Source organism: Phocoena phocoena, chromosome 14 (assembly GCF_963924675.1).
Source record: "Phocoena phocoena chromosome 14, mPhoPho1.1, whole genome shotgun sequence".
NCBI lineage: Eukaryota > Metazoa > Chordata > Mammalia > Artiodactyla > Phocoenidae > Phocoena > Phocoena phocoena.
In genome coordinates, this window is record NC_089232.1 from 30,455,385 (window position 1) to 30,475,760 (window position 20,376).

At 46.5% G+C, this 20,376-nt stretch overlaps 1 protein-coding gene across 1 annotated transcript; it reads left to right on the forward strand.

Moving 5' to 3' along the window:
• Window positions 1-1,096: 1,096 nt before the first annotated feature.
• On the forward strand, window positions 1,097-19,425 carry CD207 (CD207 molecule). Its single transcript, XM_065890813.1, is given in 8 exon segments — window positions 1,097-1,130; window positions 13,185-13,301; window positions 14,651-14,659; window positions 14,662-15,024; window positions 15,625-15,776; window positions 16,443-16,561; window positions 17,046-17,194; window positions 19,271-19,425. Coding segments are annotated over 8 exon segments (1,098 nt in total).
• Window positions 19,426-20,376: the final 951 nt, after the last annotated feature.

Here is a 20,376-nt window from a genome sequence, read left to right on the forward strand (position 1 = left end):
TAAGAATTTTATCTGTTTTGTATTTTAGCAATGTCAGTTGTTGCATTCCAGAACTCTTTATTTGCTCTGAGCCTAGTCTATAGGCTCAGTTCCCTTTGGGTGGATTGTTGTTTGACCCGTGAATGAAAAATCTCTTAAACCACACCACTATTGAATGAAATTGTATCTGTAAGAAACGTTTAAAGAAAAGAATATGTTAGTTTTTTAGTCGGTATTTTAATTTTTGTATATTCAGGAAAGAAGTGATTGAATATTGTTACTTAGACCACTATGTGTTTAGAAAAGTAAGAAGCAGTCAGTTTCATATCAGTGACAGCACTTAGAGGTATCATTATGTCAGATAAACCAGATGTCCTGGAGTTATTTTAGTAGGTTTCAGTAGTATTAACTGTATTTTCCTGCTTGTTCTGATTATTTCTGGTGAATCTTTGTCAATGGTTCCTTTTAAATACAGATCAGTATGTTCCAGAAATGTACCACCTTTTGAATTCTTCAATGTAAAAATCCTTAAAGTCTGTCTCTTTAAAAGAACAAACAAACGAACAAAAACACCCAAGCATCTAGACTGGGCAACTCTTTGTTTTTTAAGTCTATTTCCCTTCCTTCTTTCTTTCTTTCTTTTTCTTTCTTTCTTTCTTTCTTTCTTTCTTTCTTTCTTTCTTTCTTTCTTTCTTTCTTTCTTTCTTTCTTTCTTTCTTTCATGTTTTTATCGAAGTAAGTTGCTCTACAATGTAATATAAATTATGATTCACGATATTTAAAGGTTATACTCCATTTATAGTTATTATAAATTATCGTCTATATTCCCCAGATATACAATATATCCTTGTAGCTTATTTTATACCTAATAGTTTGTCCCTCTTAAGCTCCTACCCCTGTATTGCCTCTCCCCTCTCCCCACTGGTAACCACTAGTTTGTTCTCTATATCTGTGAGTCTGCTTCTTTCTTGTCATATTCCCTAGTTGGTTGCATTTTTTAGATTCCACATATAAGTGATAACATACAGTATTTCAGCCTGGGCAACTCTTGTTATGTGGGACTTAGCAAGATGTTTCCGCATAGCGTTATCTCACTTGACTTGAACTGGCATAGGCGATGGAGGGGTCCCCTGATCACCCACCCAACTGGGGTGTGGCAGAGCCAGAATGCCATCCCAGGACTCATGGGTGTCCACTGGATGGGTGGTTTTCAAACCTGGCTGCATGTGACTCACCTCAAGAATTAACAAAGATACTGATGCCTGAGCCCCAACCCATACCAATTACGTCAGAATCTCTGGGGGTAGGGTGCTGCATCTTTACAAACATGCTCTGAGGGTGAGGACCACCGCAATAGGTCTTAGACACGTAGCTCTCCTTCTCCTCCACGCCTTCCCAGGGAAGGGAGCTCTGGGCAAGGGCAGTGTGAGCACGTAATTCTCCTGTAGTTAAGAGTCAGATATATTATGAGAAACAGATCTATTTGCAGGAAATGAAAACATGTTCCTATATCTCTGTACTATGTTTTAAATAAAGGCAGCTTGGAAAAATGTCATGTATTACACCATTTCAAACTATATCTTTCTTTTGTTGCTGCTTTAGGCTTAATCAGGGATATATTTTATTTTTCTTACGTGCAAGATGCCAAGAATTATCCAGAGAGAATTGCACTCCCCTACAGGGCAGGAACCATGGTCCTTCTGTTCAAGGCTGAGTTCTCAGCATCCAGCACGGAGCTTGGCACACAGAGGGCACTTGATAAATTACACTGGATGGATAAATGGATGCTTGAGTGGATGCATGAGAGACAAGACCATCCACTTCTCTGGGGATATTCCCATTTGAAATATGATGGAAGACACTCATTGTAAGTGTCTAGATCAAAGCAGCAGCTGCAGGGACATCTCTAGAGAGCCAGCAGGAGGCAAATGAAAGTTTAAAGTTCTATTAGGGAGACTGACCCAGCTAAAGGGCCAGCTGGAGAGCTTAGTGGGGGAAAGAAGTTTGGAACCTTAGCAAGATGGGAAAAGAAACTAAAAGCGAACGACTGCAGGTGAGAGCAGTTATCTCATTTACTTTCTGAAAAGAGCAAAGTGGAATTGTTTGGAAAAGACACCTGTAGTTAAGGTTGAAAAAGCAAGTTGGAGAGAACCATCCACATCCTCGGTGTATAAAGTGAACGGAGTTATGATTCATCAGAACGTGGACATATGTTGGGATTTTATAATTTCTTGGCTTAATGATTTTAGTTCGTGGAGGACAAATGTCCCGTTGTGGTATTGGAGATATTGTCACGGGATTTTGGGTTTTTGGAGGTCCTGTTCTTTTCTGTGGGTTTGGGCACAGGTTTGAGTAGTACATGCAGCACAAAAAAGTCCCATTAAGACAGAACTGGACACTTGCTGGGTTTTACTTACTCTGGGCACTGGGAACTTGACTCCAATGGCCAAACAGGATCTATGAGGTCAAGGACTAAATGATTATTATACAAGTTATTTATGTATTATGCATGGAAGTGAAAGGTCAGCTCTCATTCCACATCCCCCCAGTTCTCGGGGAGAGGTCCCTGGACAGGAGCAGTGGGAAATATGGATGAATGAATTATAAAATATGTGCCATGGTTATGCTGCTGTCATTGTCTCAGTTCTTCAGTTCCTCTTTGCTGACTAGTTAACTAGTGCTAACTAGTGGTAACTCCTAACCAGTGTGGTGAAGGGGACAGTTTCAATTCTGGGGATTCTCTTCTGCGTGTTCCATGACATCCTTTCCACACAAAGGCTGAGGCTGCACCCATTTTCACCTCTTGTCCTTTCTCTGTTCATGGCCGTAACTGGCGGCTCTCCATCGTAGCTAAGTCTTTTTGTGTGTTTTCTTAGCACATGACAATGGTTTAATATTTCAAGCATGCTTACAAATGAAGACAATCATAATAATAAACTCCATCCACAAAGGACAATAACACATGTCAGAGAAAACATGTGAAGTCTTCAGTAATCTCACTAGCTATCAAGAAAATGCAATATAAAAATTGGCTATAATATGGGTACAACAGTGGTACATCCCACTGTTGATGAGGGTCCAGGAGAAATGATTTGTTCTATTATATAAAAACCTTTCTAGAGCATAATTGTCCAAACTTATCACAAAATCTATTTTTTAAAAAAAAAATACATGTTTTGGTCCAGCAAGTATGCTTATAGGAATTTATCCTAAGGAAATAATCATGGATACAACACAGAGATATTACTGAAAGATATTCATTGTGAGGTTGTTTATAGTGATGAGGAACTGAAAGCATCCTAATTGTTTACTAATAAAGAATTGGTTACATAAATTGTTATAGCTATATAATACGATAGAATACTAGGGCTCCATTAGAAGTAATAATATAGACTTTTTTATGGGAAAGAAAATAGTCAACAATAATTTATGTAATCAGTATATTTAGCATGGTGAATCACATCCAAACCATATGTATTTTATTTTTTTTACAGTTGTCATATATTCTTTTTTTTATTGATTCACAATGTTGTGTTAGTTTCAGGTGTACAGCAAGGTGATTCAGTTATACATATATAGATATTTTTCAGCTTCTTTTCAATATAAGTCATTACAAGATGCTGAATATAGTTCCCTGCACTATACAGTAGGTCCTTGTTGTTTATGCAGCCAAGTTTTGGATGAGCCTGAGAAGAAAGCCTGGGGGCGCAGGTGGTGATTCTTGCCCCATGTTGGACCTGTGGTCTCTAGAGCTCTGGGGACTTCTAACGGTTAACTAGCCTACAGTAAGTGGTTTACTGAATGAGCGGGACTAGTTAGACAGTAACTTTATGATTGCCCTTCAAACTTGCTTTCGTTTCTTGTTCTTTTTCACCCTGGATGGAACCTCAGGCAGGTGTTATAGCTTTTCTAGTCACATTAATATAATCAAAAAATCGAGTCAAAAAGTCACAAAAGGGCAAATGCCCATCAGATTTGAGTTTCTCCCCTTCCCCAGTATGAGATGTTGCGGGGAGGGCTTGGCTTTTATCTTGTTCCCTTCCTTTCTCTCTTCTTCATTCTACCCACCCCACTCCTAAATTGTAGCTTGCTACAGGTGTCAGAAAGGTCTTCCTTGATGGGAACAGTTGAAATCTGGTATGCATGCTTCTGGACGCAGCATATTGTAAATGTCAATTCATTTTCCTTGACATGTATTTGGGGGGGTTTCAGGAGACCTGCATTGCCCAGGTCTCTCAATGGCCTTCCTCTTGCACAGGCTGTCTGCTTATGGCCTGACCTCAGCGCCTGCTTTCTGTGGTCCTGCCCCACACTCATCCAGGTGGTCCATATTGGCTCAGTCCCTCTCAATCAATTAAGAAGAGTTTCCTACAGGGAGAGGGTGCAGGGCAGGGGGCGGGGGTGGAAGGGAACGGAGGTAGGTCTGGTCCATTGACACACAGTTTTTCCCCATCAAACTCTGGAAGAGATTTCATCTTTATATTTTGCTTTTCTTCCCCACTCTGCTGTCCCAACGCAGTAGTTAGCTAAAGCTTCTTGCCTTAGATTTTCTCCACTTCTTCTTTTTTTAAAAAAATTTTATTTATTTTTGGTTGCATTGGGTCTTCGTTGCTGCACATAGGCTTTCTCTAGTTGGCAGCGAGCGGGTGCTACTCCTTGTTGCAGTGTTTGGGCTTCTCATTGCTGGTTCTTCTCGTTGCAGAGCATGGGCTCTAGGCGCATGGGTTTCAGTAGTTGCACATGCGGGCTCAGTAGTTGTGGCACATGGGCCCTAGAGCGCGCGGGGTTCAGTAGTTGCGGTGTGGGCTCTAGAGCACAGGCTCAGTAGTTATGGCCCACGGGCTTAGTTGCTCTGCGGCATTTGGTATCTTCATGCACCAGGGCTCGAACCCATGTCCCCTGCATTGGCAGATGGATTCTTAACCAGTGTGCCACCAGGGAAGTCCCTCCCTTTCTTTTAAAATAGATTATTTTTTAGAGCAGTTTTAGGCTTACAGCAAAATTGAGCAGAAAGTATGGAGCGTTCTCACATACTCCCTGCCTCTAGAGGGCGCCCCCAGCCTGTTCCACTCTCAACACACCCCACCGGAGTGGTGCATTTGTTACAATCGATGAGCCTGCTCGACACATCGTTATCACTCAAAGCCCATAGTTCACATTAGTGTGAGCTCCTGTTGTCGTACATTTTATGGGTTTTGACAAATGTGTAATGACATGTATCCACTATTACTGTATCACACAGAGTAGTTTCACTGCCCTAAAAATCCTGTGCTTCACCTATTCATCCCTCCCTCCCCCATAACCCCTGGCAACCACTGATCTTTTTACTGTATCCATAGTTTTGTCTTTTCCAGAATACCATAGAATTGGAACCATACAGTATGTAGCCTTTTCAGATTGGCTTCTTTCACTTAATGATACACGTTTAAGTTTCCTCCCTGTCCTTTCATGGCTTGATGGCTCATTTCTTTTTATTTTTTGAATCCAAGGATAAATTGATTTTATTAAAAAAAATTTTTATTGAAGTACAGTTGATTTACAATGTGTATTAGTTTCAAGTATACAGCAAAGAGATATATATTCTTTTGCAGATTCTTTTCCATTATAGGTTATTACAAGATATTGAACATAATTCCTTGTACTATATACTAGGTTCTTGTTGTTTGTCTCTTTTATAGTAGTATGTGTCTGTTAATCCCAAGCTCCTAATTTATCCCTCCCCCACCTTCCCCCTTTGGTAACCGTAAATTTGTTTTCTATGTCTGTGAAAATAACAGACAGAAATTTTTTTTTTTTTGCAGTACGCAGGCCTCTCACTGTTGTGGCCTCTCCCGTTGCGGAGCACAGGCTCCGGACGCACAGGCTCAGCGGCCATGGCTCACGGGCCCAGCTGCTCCGCGGCATGTGGGATCTTCCTGGACCGGGGCACGAACCCGTGTCCCCTGAATCGGCAGGCAGACTCTCAACCACTGTGCCACCAGGGAAGCCCCAGACTGAAATTTTTGTTTTGTAAATAAGTTCATTTATATCATAATTTTAGATTCCACATGTAAACGATATCATATATTTGTCTTTGTCTGACTGCTTAGTGTGATAATCTCTAGGTCCATCCATGTTGCTGCAAATGGCATTATTTCATTCTTTTTTATGGCTAGTATTCCAATGTGTATATATACGTGTGTGTGTATGCATATATATGTGTACATATAAATATACCACATCTTCTTTATCCATTCATCTGTCAATGTACATTTAGGTTACTTCCATGTCTTGGCTACTGTAAATAGTGCTTCTATGAATATTGAGGTGCATGTATCTTTTTGAATTAGAGTTTTCATCTTTTCCGGGTATATGCCCAGGAGTGGAATTGCTGGATCATATGGTAACTGTATTTTTAGTTTTTTAAGGAACCTCCATACTGTTCTCCACAGTGGCTGCACCAGTTTACATTCCCACGAACAGTGTAGGATGGTCCCCTTTTCTCCACACCCTCTCCAACATTTGTTATTTGTAGACTTTTTAACAATGGCCATTCTGACCGGTGTAAGGTGGTACCTCTTCGTAGTTTTGATTTGCATTTCTCTAATAATTAGTGATGTTGAACATCTTTTATGTGCCTGTTGACCATTTTGTTATGTCTTCTCTGGAGAAATGTCTGTTTAGGTCTTCTGCCCATTTTTTGATTGGGTTGTTTGTTTTTTTGATATTGAGCTGTATGAGACATTTTTGTATTTTGGAAATTAATCCCTGTTGGTCACATCATATGCAAATATTTTCTCCCATTCCATAGGTTGTCTTTTCATTTTGTTTATGGTTTCCTTTGCTGTGCAAAAGCTTTTAAGTTTGATTAGGTTCCATTTGTCTATTTTTGCTTTTACTTCATTACTCTAGGAGACGGATCTAAAAAAAAATTGCTGCAATTTATGTCAAAGAGTATTTTGCCTGTGTTTTCCTCTAGGAGTTTTATAGTACCCGGCCTTACATTTAGGTCTTCAATCCATTTTGAGTTCATTTTTGTATATGGTGTTAGAGAATGTTCTAATTTCATTCTTTACATGTAGCCAGGACAAATTTATTTTTATTTTTTTGAAAAGATTTGAGAACTCTTTATTTTTTATTTTTATTTTTTGCGGTACACGGGCCTCTCACTGTTGTGGCCTCTCCCGCTGCGGAGCACAGGCTCCGGATGCGCAGGCTCAGCAGCCATGGCTCACGGGCCCAGCCGCTCCGCGGCATGTGGGATCTTCCCAGACTGGGGCACGAACCCACGTCCCCTGCATCGGCAGGCGGACTCTCAGGGAAGGGAAGCCCTCTACACATTTTTTTTTTTTTTTTTTAATTTTTTATTTTATTTATTTATTTTTGGCTGTGTCGGGTCTTCGTTTCTGTGCGAGGGCTTTCTCTAGTTGCGGCAAGCGGGGGCCACTCTTCATCGCGGTGCGCGGGCCTCTCACTGTCGTGGCCTCTCTTGTTGCGGAGCACAGGCTCCAGATGCGCAGGCTCAGTAGTTGTGGCTCACGGGCCTAGTTGCTCCGCGGCATGTGGGATCTTCCCAGACCAGGGCTCGAACCCGTGTCCCCTGCATTGGCAGGCAGATTCTCAACCACTGTGCCACCAGGGAAGCCCTACACATTTTTTTTAACCAAGTTGATTTTGTTATTGGTGTTGAGTTGTATAAGTTCTCTATATTTTTTGGATATTAACCCCGTATCAGATATATCATTTGCAGATGGTTGGTTGTCTTTTCATTTTGTTGATGGTTTCCTTTGCTGTGCAGAAGATTTTTAGTTTGATGTAGTTCCATTTGCTTATTTTTGCTTTTGTTTCTCTTGCCTGAGGAGACATATCCAGAAAGATATTGCTAAGACTGATGTCAAAAAGAGTGTACTGCCTATGTTTTCTTCTAGGAGTTTTATGGCTTACATTCAAGTCTTTAATCCACTTTGGGTTGAGTTTTATGTATAGTGTGAGATGGTGGTCTAGTTTCATTTTTTTTTGCATGTGGCTGTCCAGTTTCCCCAACATCATTTATTGAAGAGACTATTCTTTCTCTTGTATGTTCTTTGCTTGTCTGTATAAATTAATTGCCCATATATGTGTGGGTTTATTTCTGGGCTCTCAATTCTGTTTCACTGACCTATATATCTGTTTTTCTTTCAGTACCATTATAGCTCATTTCTTTTTAGTGTTGAATAATATTCCATTGTTTAGAAGTAACACAGTTTGTTTATCCTACTATTTATTTTTTTTTTAATTTTATAAAAAAACTTCTGGCTGCATTGGGTCTTCGTTGCTGCTTGTAGGCCTTGTCTAGTTGCAGCGAGCGGGGGCCACTCTTCATTACGGTGCATGGGCTTCTCACTGCGGTGGCCTCTCCTGTTGTAGAACATGGGCTCTAGGCACGTGGGCCTCAGCAGTTGCAGCACACAGGCTCAGTGGCTGCGGCATGTGGGCCCTAGAGCATGCCAGCTTCAGTAGTTGCAGCGTGTGGGCTCAGTAGTTGGGGCGTTCAGGCTCAGTTGTTCCGAGGCATGTAGGATCTTACCAGACCAGGGATTGAACCCATGTCCCCTGCATTGGCAGGCGGACTCTCAACCACTGTGCCACCAGGGAAGTCCCATCCTACTATTTATTTATTATCACCTACTGAAGGCCTTAGACCTTTCATTCATGTGTCAAGTACCAGACTGTTTATCTCTCAAACTTCAGGGATATATACCAAAATTTCTACTAAGGCTACCCTAACTTAATACGGTGAGGAAGTGTGGTAGGTACAATAATGGCCACAAAGATGTCCACATCGTAATCCCAGAACCTGGAAGTACATTAAGTTACATGGCAAAGTGGAATTAAGGCTGCTAGTAAGCTGGCTTTAAGAATTCCCTGATGATCCAGTGGTTAGGACTTGGTGCTTTCACTGCCGAGGGTGTGGGTTCAGTCCCAGGTCAGAGAACTGAGATCCCACAAGCCTTGTGACACAGCTAAATAAATAAATAAGCTGGCTTTAAGATACAGAAACTATCCTGGATTATCTGGGTGGGCCCAATGTAAGAGGCCTTAAAAGTGGAAGCAGGAGGCAGAAGACTCAATGTCAGAGTAATGGGTTGTGTTAAAAACCCAACCTGTGGACACTGGCTCTGAGCCAAGCAAAGTGGGGGGTGAGGAGGGGGCGTAGTTTCCCAAAGGAGGAGGACTCTTCGTATCACAAATGGAGATGGGAATGATGCTGGGGAAAAGACACAGGAGTTGTCCCATTCAATACTTATATAAATATATACACAGTTATAGTTAGGTATAGCTATGGATATAGACGTAAATATATATATACGTACATGTAGATAGGAAGAATGAACTGTGTGTACAGCTTTTTTTTTTCTGTATGGTAGATAGTTTTTTTTTTCTTTTCACTCACCTGGATTTTTTTCTGTAATGAATATCATTAATAAAGAAATAAAAGATACAAAAGGAAACTATGCATACTTTTCCCAAGAGCCCTGTGTTACTTTCCTGCCGTGAATTTGCCCTCTCACTAAGGACACAGGCAAGGGCTCTCTGACCCGGATAGTTCAGAGCAGCCTCCTCTACCTGGCACACAGTGATCCTTCCATGCAGCCAGGAGGCTCCCCCATATCCATACCACATTATTTATGATTGCACCTGACGTAACTGCCTGTTCACTGAGGTCTAGCCCATTGTCACTGTGCCAGAGAAACATTGCCCTCACACAATGTTCTAAAAAAGAGGAACCATTCCCAGGGTCAAGGGAGAGCTGAGGAGGCCCTCTGTGGTCTTGGGAAAGTCTTCCCTTCTCCCTGGGATGATGGATGCCGTGTTTTCCCAAGAGAAGCACTGTTTCTGAGGGCAGGGTCCATGGTTTTCTTTCTCTTTGCAGCTGGTACAGAGCAGGCATTCTAGAGGAAAGGATGGATGAAGGGCCCCACCTACCATTTCTTTCTTCTTGGTTTCTCTGCCCTATCCCCTGTTCCCAGAGCACACATCCAGAGGGGGGCATGGAATCCTTTGGTTATCTGGGCTCTGCTGGTCAAATACCACATCACATTATATACAGGAGTCCCCTATGAATCAGTCTGACCAGCTGTCGTAACTGTCTCCTTTCTCATCTCATTCTCCCCTCCCCTCCATTCCTCCCAGCCTCCTCCAACCCCTCTCCCTGGTTTGTTGTCTACTTTAGTTTCCTCTATGCCTTGGATGGAGGGACTCAGATCACCACTCCTTGGAGATGACCCTCAGCACTGCTGGGGCATTTCAAACAGCCCGGGTCTCTTTTCCACTCCCATTGATTATGCCTATGGTCTACCTCCAAGCATAAGGAGAGTCCCAACCAGAGAAGGGGAGAGTGGCCAAACTGTTTCCTTCCTCCATCCTTATCCAGAGGAGGCCTTAGAACCCCAGGAGCATGGCAGTGGGGCAACAGCAAAATGAGCACTGACTTCCCTCTCTCTCATCACAGCAGTGATTTTTGGTCACTCTAGATCTGGCCCAAAGTTCCTCCTCTGTTTGGAGGAGCGGGGATCTCCTAAATGTCTGGGAGAATTGCCCTCCTTCCTGTCTGGAAAGTGAGGCTGAGGCACCCACCTTCCACTTGGTCTTTTCTGGGAGACTGCTCAGGAAATACCTGCGGATAAGCATGGCCAGAGGAAAATAGCTCATGACCCACGTCTTCCCTGCAAAGTGGGAAATGAAACTCCTCATGGTCGGGACTTTTACAGAAACCATCTCTGAAACCCCAGAGGGCCCAGAGGATTGCGGTTGCTTCTTGCCTATCTTCCTCATGCTGGATCAGCCTTTTGTCCAGCTATCAGCGGAACGCCTACCTGAAGCCTCCATTTCCATCACTTGGAGTAAATGCCCCCCAAGCCCAGTCCCATCTTATGCAGTGAGTCCCGTCCCAGCTTGGCGAGGCTTCCAGATTCTTTCCTGGGACCACTGGGAGGGCACATGGGCATTCTACCAATCACTCATGCTACATAACAGCAGAGGTTGGGGAAAGTCAACTTTTCAACAGAGAGGGAAGGGGACAGACATTCCAAGGTCTTATGTGGCAGCTGCTCTCCCTCAAATGCCTCAGGAGGAGACCAGGACCCCAGTGGTACTTTCTACCAAGAATCCAAAGTAACTTGGATTCTTCTCCATCCCCAGGCCCTGGGACGTGGATGTGAGGCCAGGAACCAGGAGCAGAAGGGCTGACGTGATCCTGGGATTAGGCTGGGTAACAAGCATGAGAGCCCAGAAACAGAACATTCTGACTCCTTCTGAGCCCTGGTAGAACCAAGGCTCTTCAGCTAGGTGAGCGGCTTTAAGAGAACAGGCGTGGTTATAAATGTTCAGAGACTGGCAGTGAATTAGGAGTGAGGCCTTCAGCTTGTGGGATTAGCTAACGTCAAAGCTTAGAGCAGACAGCAGGCCTGGACGTTATGTGGGTAGGGAGGAAATGAGACAGGATGAAAGGAACACCATCCTTGTGATCCAGCTTCCTTCCCAACACTTGGAAAGGGTGGTGTGGAGTCCTCTCCGGTTTCCCTCAACCAGTCAGAGAAACAGCTCTAGTCTGAGGCCTATTCAGTCTGGAGAGGGGAGCAGCAATGGGTCTGTAATCACAATGAACTGGTCAGAGAGGGAGCTGGGATCCTCTCAAATATCAAAACAGTAGAAGCCTCTGCAAGTAAAGGTAGCTATCTCCTTGGCCCTGATCATTTAGCCTCCAACCTTGGTCCCTGACACCAACCTGTCATCCAGCTCCACTGGCTCAGGGTCAGCGAAGCCCGGTCAGGTTTCTAGTCCTGTGGCCAGAGTTGTTATGCATTTTTGGGTAAGGTTTAAAACCACACTTGCCTCATGCCTTTACTATGTGAATGAATGAGAACTGCTGGAGGCCATAGAAAGATGCAGTAGCTTCCAGAAGACAGATTCCAGTCCACAGGCTGGAATCTCAGAGTTGAAATATTTGTTTAGAATCTGTTATATACCAGGTTTCTCAGATGTGGCAGATTTCTTCAAAGTGTCAGAAGCTTCCCAGGAGAAAACTTAGTCCCTCATGGAGCCCCAAATCAGCTCCTCCCTGCCCTGAGCGTCTCCCATGAATGAAAGAGCAGCTCCTGGTCTGATATTGCTGGGCCTCCCACATTGTCAGAGACCCTCACAAATGCAGGAAGCAGAGAGGAGAAGCCAAATCGTACATTTACAGTTTGAATCTCCAAGCCCCATTTTATAGAGGGATATTCTATCATCTAAGATGCCCTAAACAGAAGTAGAATATTTTATTGCAGTGGTCTGCTTACTGGTCTCCCTGCTTCCAGACTCCCCACACCCTGATCTCTGCCCCTCACCACGATCAGACGGATTTTTCTTCAGTGTTCCTGTCCTTGTCTCTCTCCTGCCTAAAGTCCTTCACTGGCTCCACATCACCTATAAGCCAGAGTTCAAGCTCTTTAACACGACCCAAAAGGATCTTTATGATCTGACCCCAGGTGCCTCCTTAGCCCAAGCCCTCCCTGCTCAGGTCATATATTGATACTCTATACTCCAACAGTGCCAAACTACCTATAATTTGCCAGGCACTCCATACTTTCCAATATGCTAATCCCTCTACCCGGAACTTCTTAAAATTACTTCAGTCTCTGTACTTCCCTTGAACTGTGCATATTCTTCTATCGTTATGCTTATCACCCTGTATTGTAATTTATTTGCTCAGGTCTGTCTTTCTTACCAGATGGTGAGCCCTTTGAGTACAAGGACTGTGAGTTCTTCAGCTTTGTGTCTCAGTCCTAGCACAGTGCCTGGTATCTAGAAGGCATTCAATATGTATTTGTGGGGTGAATGGATGGCAGGATGGAAGATGGATGAGAGCCGTCTTAGAAAAAGCTTAGCCTGAGGACAAGGTAGTTAAAGTGCCCATGTAATAGACCCCCCGGAGAAGATGACAAATGGCCTCTTCCTGAAAGCTCAGGCCCTTGAGGAGAGAACTGAGCTGTAGCCTAGGTGCTTAAGCCAGGAATGGGGAACTTTGGGATAACACAATGACTTCTGGGGGTCACTTCCCTTTTCCTCTAGATAAAAGGACTTTGGGGAGAGAGCTGGCCGGGGGCACCTGTGCCAGGAGGGTTACGGTGCAGAATCTGCTCAGGGCTCTGTGCCCAAACCCACAGTTTGCTGGTCCAACGAACGCTCTCCTCTTCTTCCTGCAGAGCCTCCTCCCAAGAGGCGTCCATCTCTGGTTCTGGGAAGACTTCTCACAGTCCGTGCTGCAGTCATCTTCCTGATGCTGGTCCCGGTCGCCTCCATCCTGCTGCAGGCCATTCTCTGTAAGTCCTCAGCTTCCACCTGGGCTCCATCCTTCCCCACGGCCAGTCGGCTCCCTCTCTCCCCCGCTCTCTGGTGGTCTCTCCTGCCTCTGGCTTTTTCATTTGTCTTGTTTCCCCTCTTTCCACGTGCAATCAGAGGGTCCCCTCCCACCTCCACACCGCCGCCGTCCCCCGTAAGATCAGCTTCCTTTCCAGTTCCGGGGAGATTTTCCCGACAGGGATCAGCACGCTTGTGCTCTAGGACACGCTCTTTTGTCCCCAAGAAATGTTCGCCCATCTCCATCCTGTGTCATTCCCTCCTTCCTCTCTGAGTTTCATGTCCCTTTGATCGAGAGCCTTGTGGGTGGCCCCCAACAGTGAGCATGATGTTTCCTGACCCCACAGGGGATGGTGTCCCAACTGCATCCTCAGCCCCAACTGACTAGATGGAGAACCTGGCCAACAGGTTAGGGCTAGGGTTAGGGTTAGGGTTAGGGATCACTGCCCACCCCCCACCACAGGACCGCTTCTCTTCACTCTCCTGCTCCCCCAAAGGTCATGTCAAGGGAGACTTCCTACTTCTTCATTGGATGTGTGATGTACCTTTCTCCCTCTCTGGCTTTGCCAAGCCTCATGGCCTCTGCTTCTTCTGCCTCTCATTAGGTCTCCAGAAAGCAGGTGGAGGGAACATCTGCACTCTCCCTTCAAGGCCTCGGGACATATTTGGTCTTGGACTTGGAGGGTCTGAGCAGGGTCTCCTCTGCTTTGAGCCCACTTGGCTTATTTTTGGTTTCCTCTATGGCACCTAAGCCTGTGGCCTGAACAGAGTGTGACAGGGGGTGGGACAAGGGAAGAGAAGAAGTGGTTTCGTAATTCTCCCTTTTTGTATTCTCTGGAGAAGAGATCATCTCCAGATTAGAAGTCTGCATAGGCTCTCCCTTCCATAGCCGCGAGGGGCTTATGGGTAGTCATAAGCCGTGCGGCCCAGAGGGACATGGGAAGTATGACAAAGGGGTGTTTGAAGGCATCCCTTTACCAAATGCGCCGTGAACATGCAAAGAAAATTTAGAACTGGATTCTAACCCCCTCTTCTGCTTACCCGTGAGAGCCTCTAACAGAGAGCCCGTGTTTTGTCGATCTTTGCATGATCTGCCTCTCCCAGAGTTCCTGGTGCACGGAAGGTGCCCATCGCGTGTTTGTTGAATGAATACATTATGAATGAGTGGAGGGTAGGCAACTGCTCCTTGGGTTGGGTCCTTGGGAAGCTTGAGCCCATCCCTTCCCTCCCCTTCCTTTTATTACCCTGGCAGCAGCCCCACTCCAGTCCCTGGGGATCCCCTTGGCTGACCTCTTGACTCTCTCATATCCAGATCCTTGGTTTTGGGCACAGTATCGGATGTCAAGACCAATGCCCAGTTGCTGAAAGGTCGTGTGGGCAACATCAGCACCCTGAGTTCTGAAATAAAGAGGAATAGAGGTGGCGTGGCGGCAGCTGGCATTCAGGTCCAGATGGTGAGTGCCAGCCTGGATCGTATGTGTTCTCAGATCCGGAGGTTGGAAACCAGCGTGAAGGAAGCCAATGCACGGCTGCAGATACTAACGAGTAGCTGGGAAGAAGTCGATAAGTTCAATGCCCAAATCCCGGAGCTAAAAAGAGATTTGGATAAAGCCCGTGCTTTAAATGCAAAGGTCCGGGGACTCCAGAGAGGTTTGGAGAATGTCAGCCAGTTGTTCCAACAGCAAAGTAAGTGACTCAGAAAAGAACGTTGCCAGTTGACCAGTGGCCCGTGGGACCTTGCCACTCTTAGGCATGACATCACTGGGCTGGTGTGTGTGAAGGGAAGGGAGAGAGGAGCAGGGCAGCCATGGCTGGAAAGTTAAGAAGAGAGGGCTCAGCACTGGGTTTGGGGAGGGCTTAGGGGCTGTTCAGGAGAGAAGACACTAGGGACCAGCCAGGGTTCCCACACCAAGGCATAGAATATGAAGGCATTAGGGAGTCTCTTTGTCCTGATCCAAAGCCAGCCATTTTCCATTAGTCTCTACCTAGAGCCCAGGGGCTCAGACACTTGTGATGGCCAATGGAAAATTACTCCTCCTCACAGGAGAGACAGATTCTTGATTCAGCCTCTCTCGCTCTCCCCTCTCTGAGCCCAGAGACTCTACAAATCTCAGTCAGACTTTCAGGATCTGAGGGAATGTCCCCAAGCTCCTACACAAGGACCCAAAGACCCCCAGAGACCAGCCCCATTCACTCTGTCTCTGGGATCCCACTCAAGTATCCCTACCTAGCCAGCACCAGAGAAAACAGGAACACCAGAGTACATATTTCACTCTTGTTCTCTAGATGACATCCTACAGATGGTTTCTCAAGGGTGGAAGTACTTCAGGGGGAACTTCTATTACTTTTCTCAAGTCACAAGGACCTGGTACAGTGCCCAGCAGTTCTGCTTGTCCAGGGATTCACACTTGACCTCAGTGACCTCAGAGAGTGAACAGGTGAGTGCTGTCCTGTGGGCTCTAGGAAGGGGGTGTACTGGTAGCTGTATCAGGCAGGATGGGCAAGATTACGCTGCAGTGACAAAAATCCCCAAATAGCGGTAATTCTTCAGAATTACTTCTCACTTGTACACTGCATGTCCAATGAGGGTCAGCAAGGGGTTCTGCTCACTGTGGTTACTCAGGGCTTAGGTCAAAGGAGATTTCATCTCAACATATGTTTCCACAATTGCTGAGGTGAGAAAAGGGAACATGGCACATTGTGTGTTGGCCCTTAAAGCTTCTGCTGGAAGCAACGGACATCACTTCAGCTCACATTTCATTGGCCAAATAAATGAGGCAGTATTTGTAGCTTCAAAGAGGGCAGGGTAGTACAATCTTTCCATGTGCCCAGAAAGTAGAAATATTTGTGAATAGCATTAATGACATTGTCTAACCCAAGAAGTCTCGTACCTGGTGAGGCAGAATATTGAACGAGCTCCTTTCATCTGGAGGTGGGCTAGCAGAGCAGGTGAGATCATGGGCTCTGGAGTCAGAGTCTAGAGTCCTAACCCTGTGTCTGGGGGTTCAGGGGCTGTCACTGAGGATGGGTGAAGAGCACCCAGAGAGACAGATGCTCCAACTCGGAGTCGTGGCAGCACCTCTGCTCATTCTGTCTCTCTGCAGGAGCTTCTCTACAGGACTACAGGCGGACTTCTCTATTGGATCGGCCTGAGCAAAGCAGGGAGTGAGGGGTACTGGTACTGGGTGGATGACTCGCTGTTCAACAAGGTCCAGAGCGTGAAGTAAGCCCCGAGAACCCTCCTTCCCAGACTGACTTTCTTGGGCCAGGGCCAGGGCATGAAGAGTGGAGTGATAGTTCCTACTGACCACAGGGTTTGTGATTCTTCCCCATCCTTGGGCGGCAGGAGCATTGAACAGAGATCTAGCTGACCTCTGCCACTAATTGGCTGTAAAACTGGGGACAAATTCATGGCCTCTCGGTGCCCTCTGGGGTTTGGCAGCATGGCCGTCCACCCAGACTTGGCAGGGACCTCGTTCTAAGTTTAGGTCTTTGCACTGTGGGTTCCTATAGGGCCTTGAGAGTTGTGGGCTGGTTTGGCCCTGACTTGGGGGGTGATTGCAGGCTTAGAGATTGACAGATCACTGGTCCCCTTCCTCTCAGGCATGGAAAAACTTGAGATGCTATCACCCGGCACCAAAGCTGGAGTTGAAATCTCTCAGTTATTCATTGGAAATATGTTTTTCTTTGTTTTTTTCCTTTCATAGGTTCTGGATTCCAGGTGAGCCCAACAACACTGGGAACAACGAACACTGTGCCGATATAAAGATGTCCTCATTGCAGTCACGGAATGATGCCTCCTGTGACAAGGAATTTCTTTTTATCTGTAAACGACCCTACATGCCATCAGAACCATGTCAGGACTGGCCCCCAAGCTCAAACTTTAAACTCCAATGCTTGTTGAATTCAAGGAAGTGTGGCTCTCTCCTTCATACTCCAGGGTGATTTTGAACTTTAATTTTTCTTGTTTCGAAATTGTCTTGAAGGCATCCGGGAGTCTATCTGCCTTGGCTAGGAGTTCTCTGACCCCACAGAGTCAGCTGAAATGGAAAGGAGATCTTGGGTTGAAGTGGGAGCTGAGGGTGGAGAGGATTAGAAGTTCACTAATTCACCCAGTGAGGTGAATCCGAACCTGCAATCTGGGGCAGCACCCTGGGGTGTCCCATCCCTTCAGAGAAGCCTCGTCTTCACTGCATGAAAGTTGCTTCGACCACCCAAGCAATTGTCTGGAGACTGAGACTCAGGGCTTTTCTGGTTGACTCCCCAGAATTCCCAGTTGCCTGCTGAGGTGGCTGTGTTCTCAGTGGGAAGAGCTCAGCTCTTGGTAACCCTGTTCATGCCATGTACCCATGGCCCCCTTCATCCACATCCTCTGAGATCTGAGACCCTTCCTCCCTGGGACGGGCTTGACTGGTTCAGATCTGGGGCTGACATGGGAATGTGTCTCCTTAGAGCTGGACCAGCGTCCATGCGCTTCTCCCTCCCCCTCACTCGCTAAACTCTGGGACCAGTCTGTCTGCCGAGCCCTTCTGCCTCCCCTCCTCTTTCTTCTGCATCTCCTCTCTCCCCAGAGGGCAGGGGAAGGGGCCTTCAGTGAAGAGGGCACCTCTGAGCTTCATTAGAATAAAATGCTGCCTAGGAAAAGGTCAGTCTCTTTTGTTGTTTTCTTCCCGCGGGTACAGGTGAATGTGCGGGGAAGAACATCTGCTCTCCCGGACATGAAGTTCTGGGGTGTCCTCAGGAAACAGTTGGGGGTTCAAAATAACAGAGTAGGAATGTTCCAGCCCCAGAAATGCCATGAAATATGAGTAGTACTGATCTCTGGCTTTTATTGAAGTGCAACAGAGCTAGCACTGCAGTGTCTGCGGTGTCACGACCCTCCTGGTCGTCTTTCCTTCCAGATGTTCATGGACCATCTTTTGTTCTCTGCCTTTGCTCCCGATGGGGAGACACATCAAGTTTCCCACTCTTCACAGAGACCGTGATCACAGACATCGGGTCCAAATCCCCCATCCAGGGGCCGAGGCAGGAATCCAGGCCCACACCAGACAGGAGAGGAGCAGAGAGGAAGCAGAAAGGGTGCGGTGTGAGTGTGGGGTGGGCTCAGCAGAGCAGCCCTCCCCTCCTTGGGGTCCTAGTTAGGTGTCCTTTATAGGGTCCTGGGGAGGGGACGTTTTCCTTCAGTGACTGTGACCAGCAGCCTGGTGTTCTGAGTGCAAAGGGGTCGGGGCTAAGGTCAGGGGCATTAGGAGGAATCTTGAAGGAACATGGGGCAGTTGGGGTTTTTAAAATATGGTGATGGACGAGGGATGGGCAGTCAGCGATGGCATCCACGAGGGAGCATTTGTAGGCCAGCTCCAGGGACATCTGAGGTCTGAGGGAGCAAGGGCGTCAGGGAAGTGAAGACGGGCAAGTTCACAGGGGTGGATGTGTGGGCATGGAAGGCATCTATGTCTTCCCTAAGAAATACTTGGTTGTTCCCACCCTTCATAATTCGAAGTAGCAAGTTACGGGAGAATGTTGTTTCTTCCCAGTGTCGGCTGTGTGCTCATAGCACAAGCTGATGTAGAAATGAAATACAAGTTGTGGGCTCAGGGCTGCCTCTGGGGAGCTATCCCATTGTGTGTCCAAACATGACACTGCTCTCCATCTTGCTGTCACGCCTGGCGTGTTAGTCACCACGTCTGGGCTGCCACGCTGAGTAGCATGGGACCCTGCCCCACGCTCCAGCTTCTTCCCTGAGGTGGGCACTTGTCACCAGGGCAGCGGATTCAGAGGCTTGCATTGTAAGGCCTAAAATTTCACTATTGCCATGATATTTTCTGAGGCTTACAGGGCCTCAAAAGCCTAACTTTGAGTTTCCCAGCTCTCACCAGATATGTCCCCGCACCTGGCCAATTCCCCTTAACTGGACCAGCTGCACTCCACCCAGTCTTCAACCTACTGGGTTCCGCTAACCCGCCAGTCCAGAAACTGTTCAAACAAGCCCATCACCTCCTCCTGCGGAACCAGGGACACACCATCCTCTTGTTGCTGCAAAGCCGGGCTCTCACGGCTCTTGCTGGCTCCCTCTGCTCCTGGGTGTAACCCCCGTGTGGCCCTGCATGGTATGCAGTGTCCTCCTCCGGACTGTGACAGTTTGTGACTAGTAAACTGCCGTGAGTATTATCTGCCCAGCGTCAGATGTCATGTTTGGCCATCTTGTATTATTTGGGGCAGGAGATGCCTCCCTCACTGACTGAATGCATCCCCTCACAATTCATATGTTAAAACCCTAATCCCCACTGGGATGGTATTAGGAGATGGGGCCTGTAGGAGGTAATTAAGCCACCAGGGTGGAGCCCTCACGATGGGATTCGTGCTCTTATAAGAAGAGACATGAGGGACTTCCCTGGTGGTCCAGTGGGTAAGACTCCATGCTCCCAATGCAGGGGGCTTGGGTTCCATCCGTGGTCGGAGAACTAGATCCCGCATGCCACAACAAAGATGCCACAGGCCACAACTAAGACCTGGTGCAGCCAAAGTAAATAACTAAATTTTTTTTTTTTTAAAGAAGAGACATGAGAGCTTGCCTCTCTCTGTCTGCTCTCCATCCTGTGAGTTTACAACGGAAGACAGCCATCCGCAAACCAGGAACAGAGCCCTCACCAGGGACTGAGTCTGCCAGCATCCTGATCTTGGATTTCCCAGCCTCCAGAACCATGAGAAAGAAATTTCTCTTGTGTAAGCCTCTTAGACTGTGATGTTTTTGCTATAGCAGCCTGAATTGACTAAGACACTCACCACTGGGGTAAATAGGAAGCCATAAGAACAAGGCTGGCCAGGAATCTCTGGTTGGTTCTGATGTGAAGGGATGAATGGGACTCTCTGACCACTTCTCTGGAAAAGAATTTGAACTTGGAAATACCCAGGGATTGAGGCAGTTAACAGAGAGAAGTTGAGTTGGAAGGGCCCTGAGTTAGAGAAAGGCTGGAGGGGCCACCATGGGGCACCTGCAGAAACTAAGAATACGCAGAAGCTGTGAGGCAGAGAAGCAAA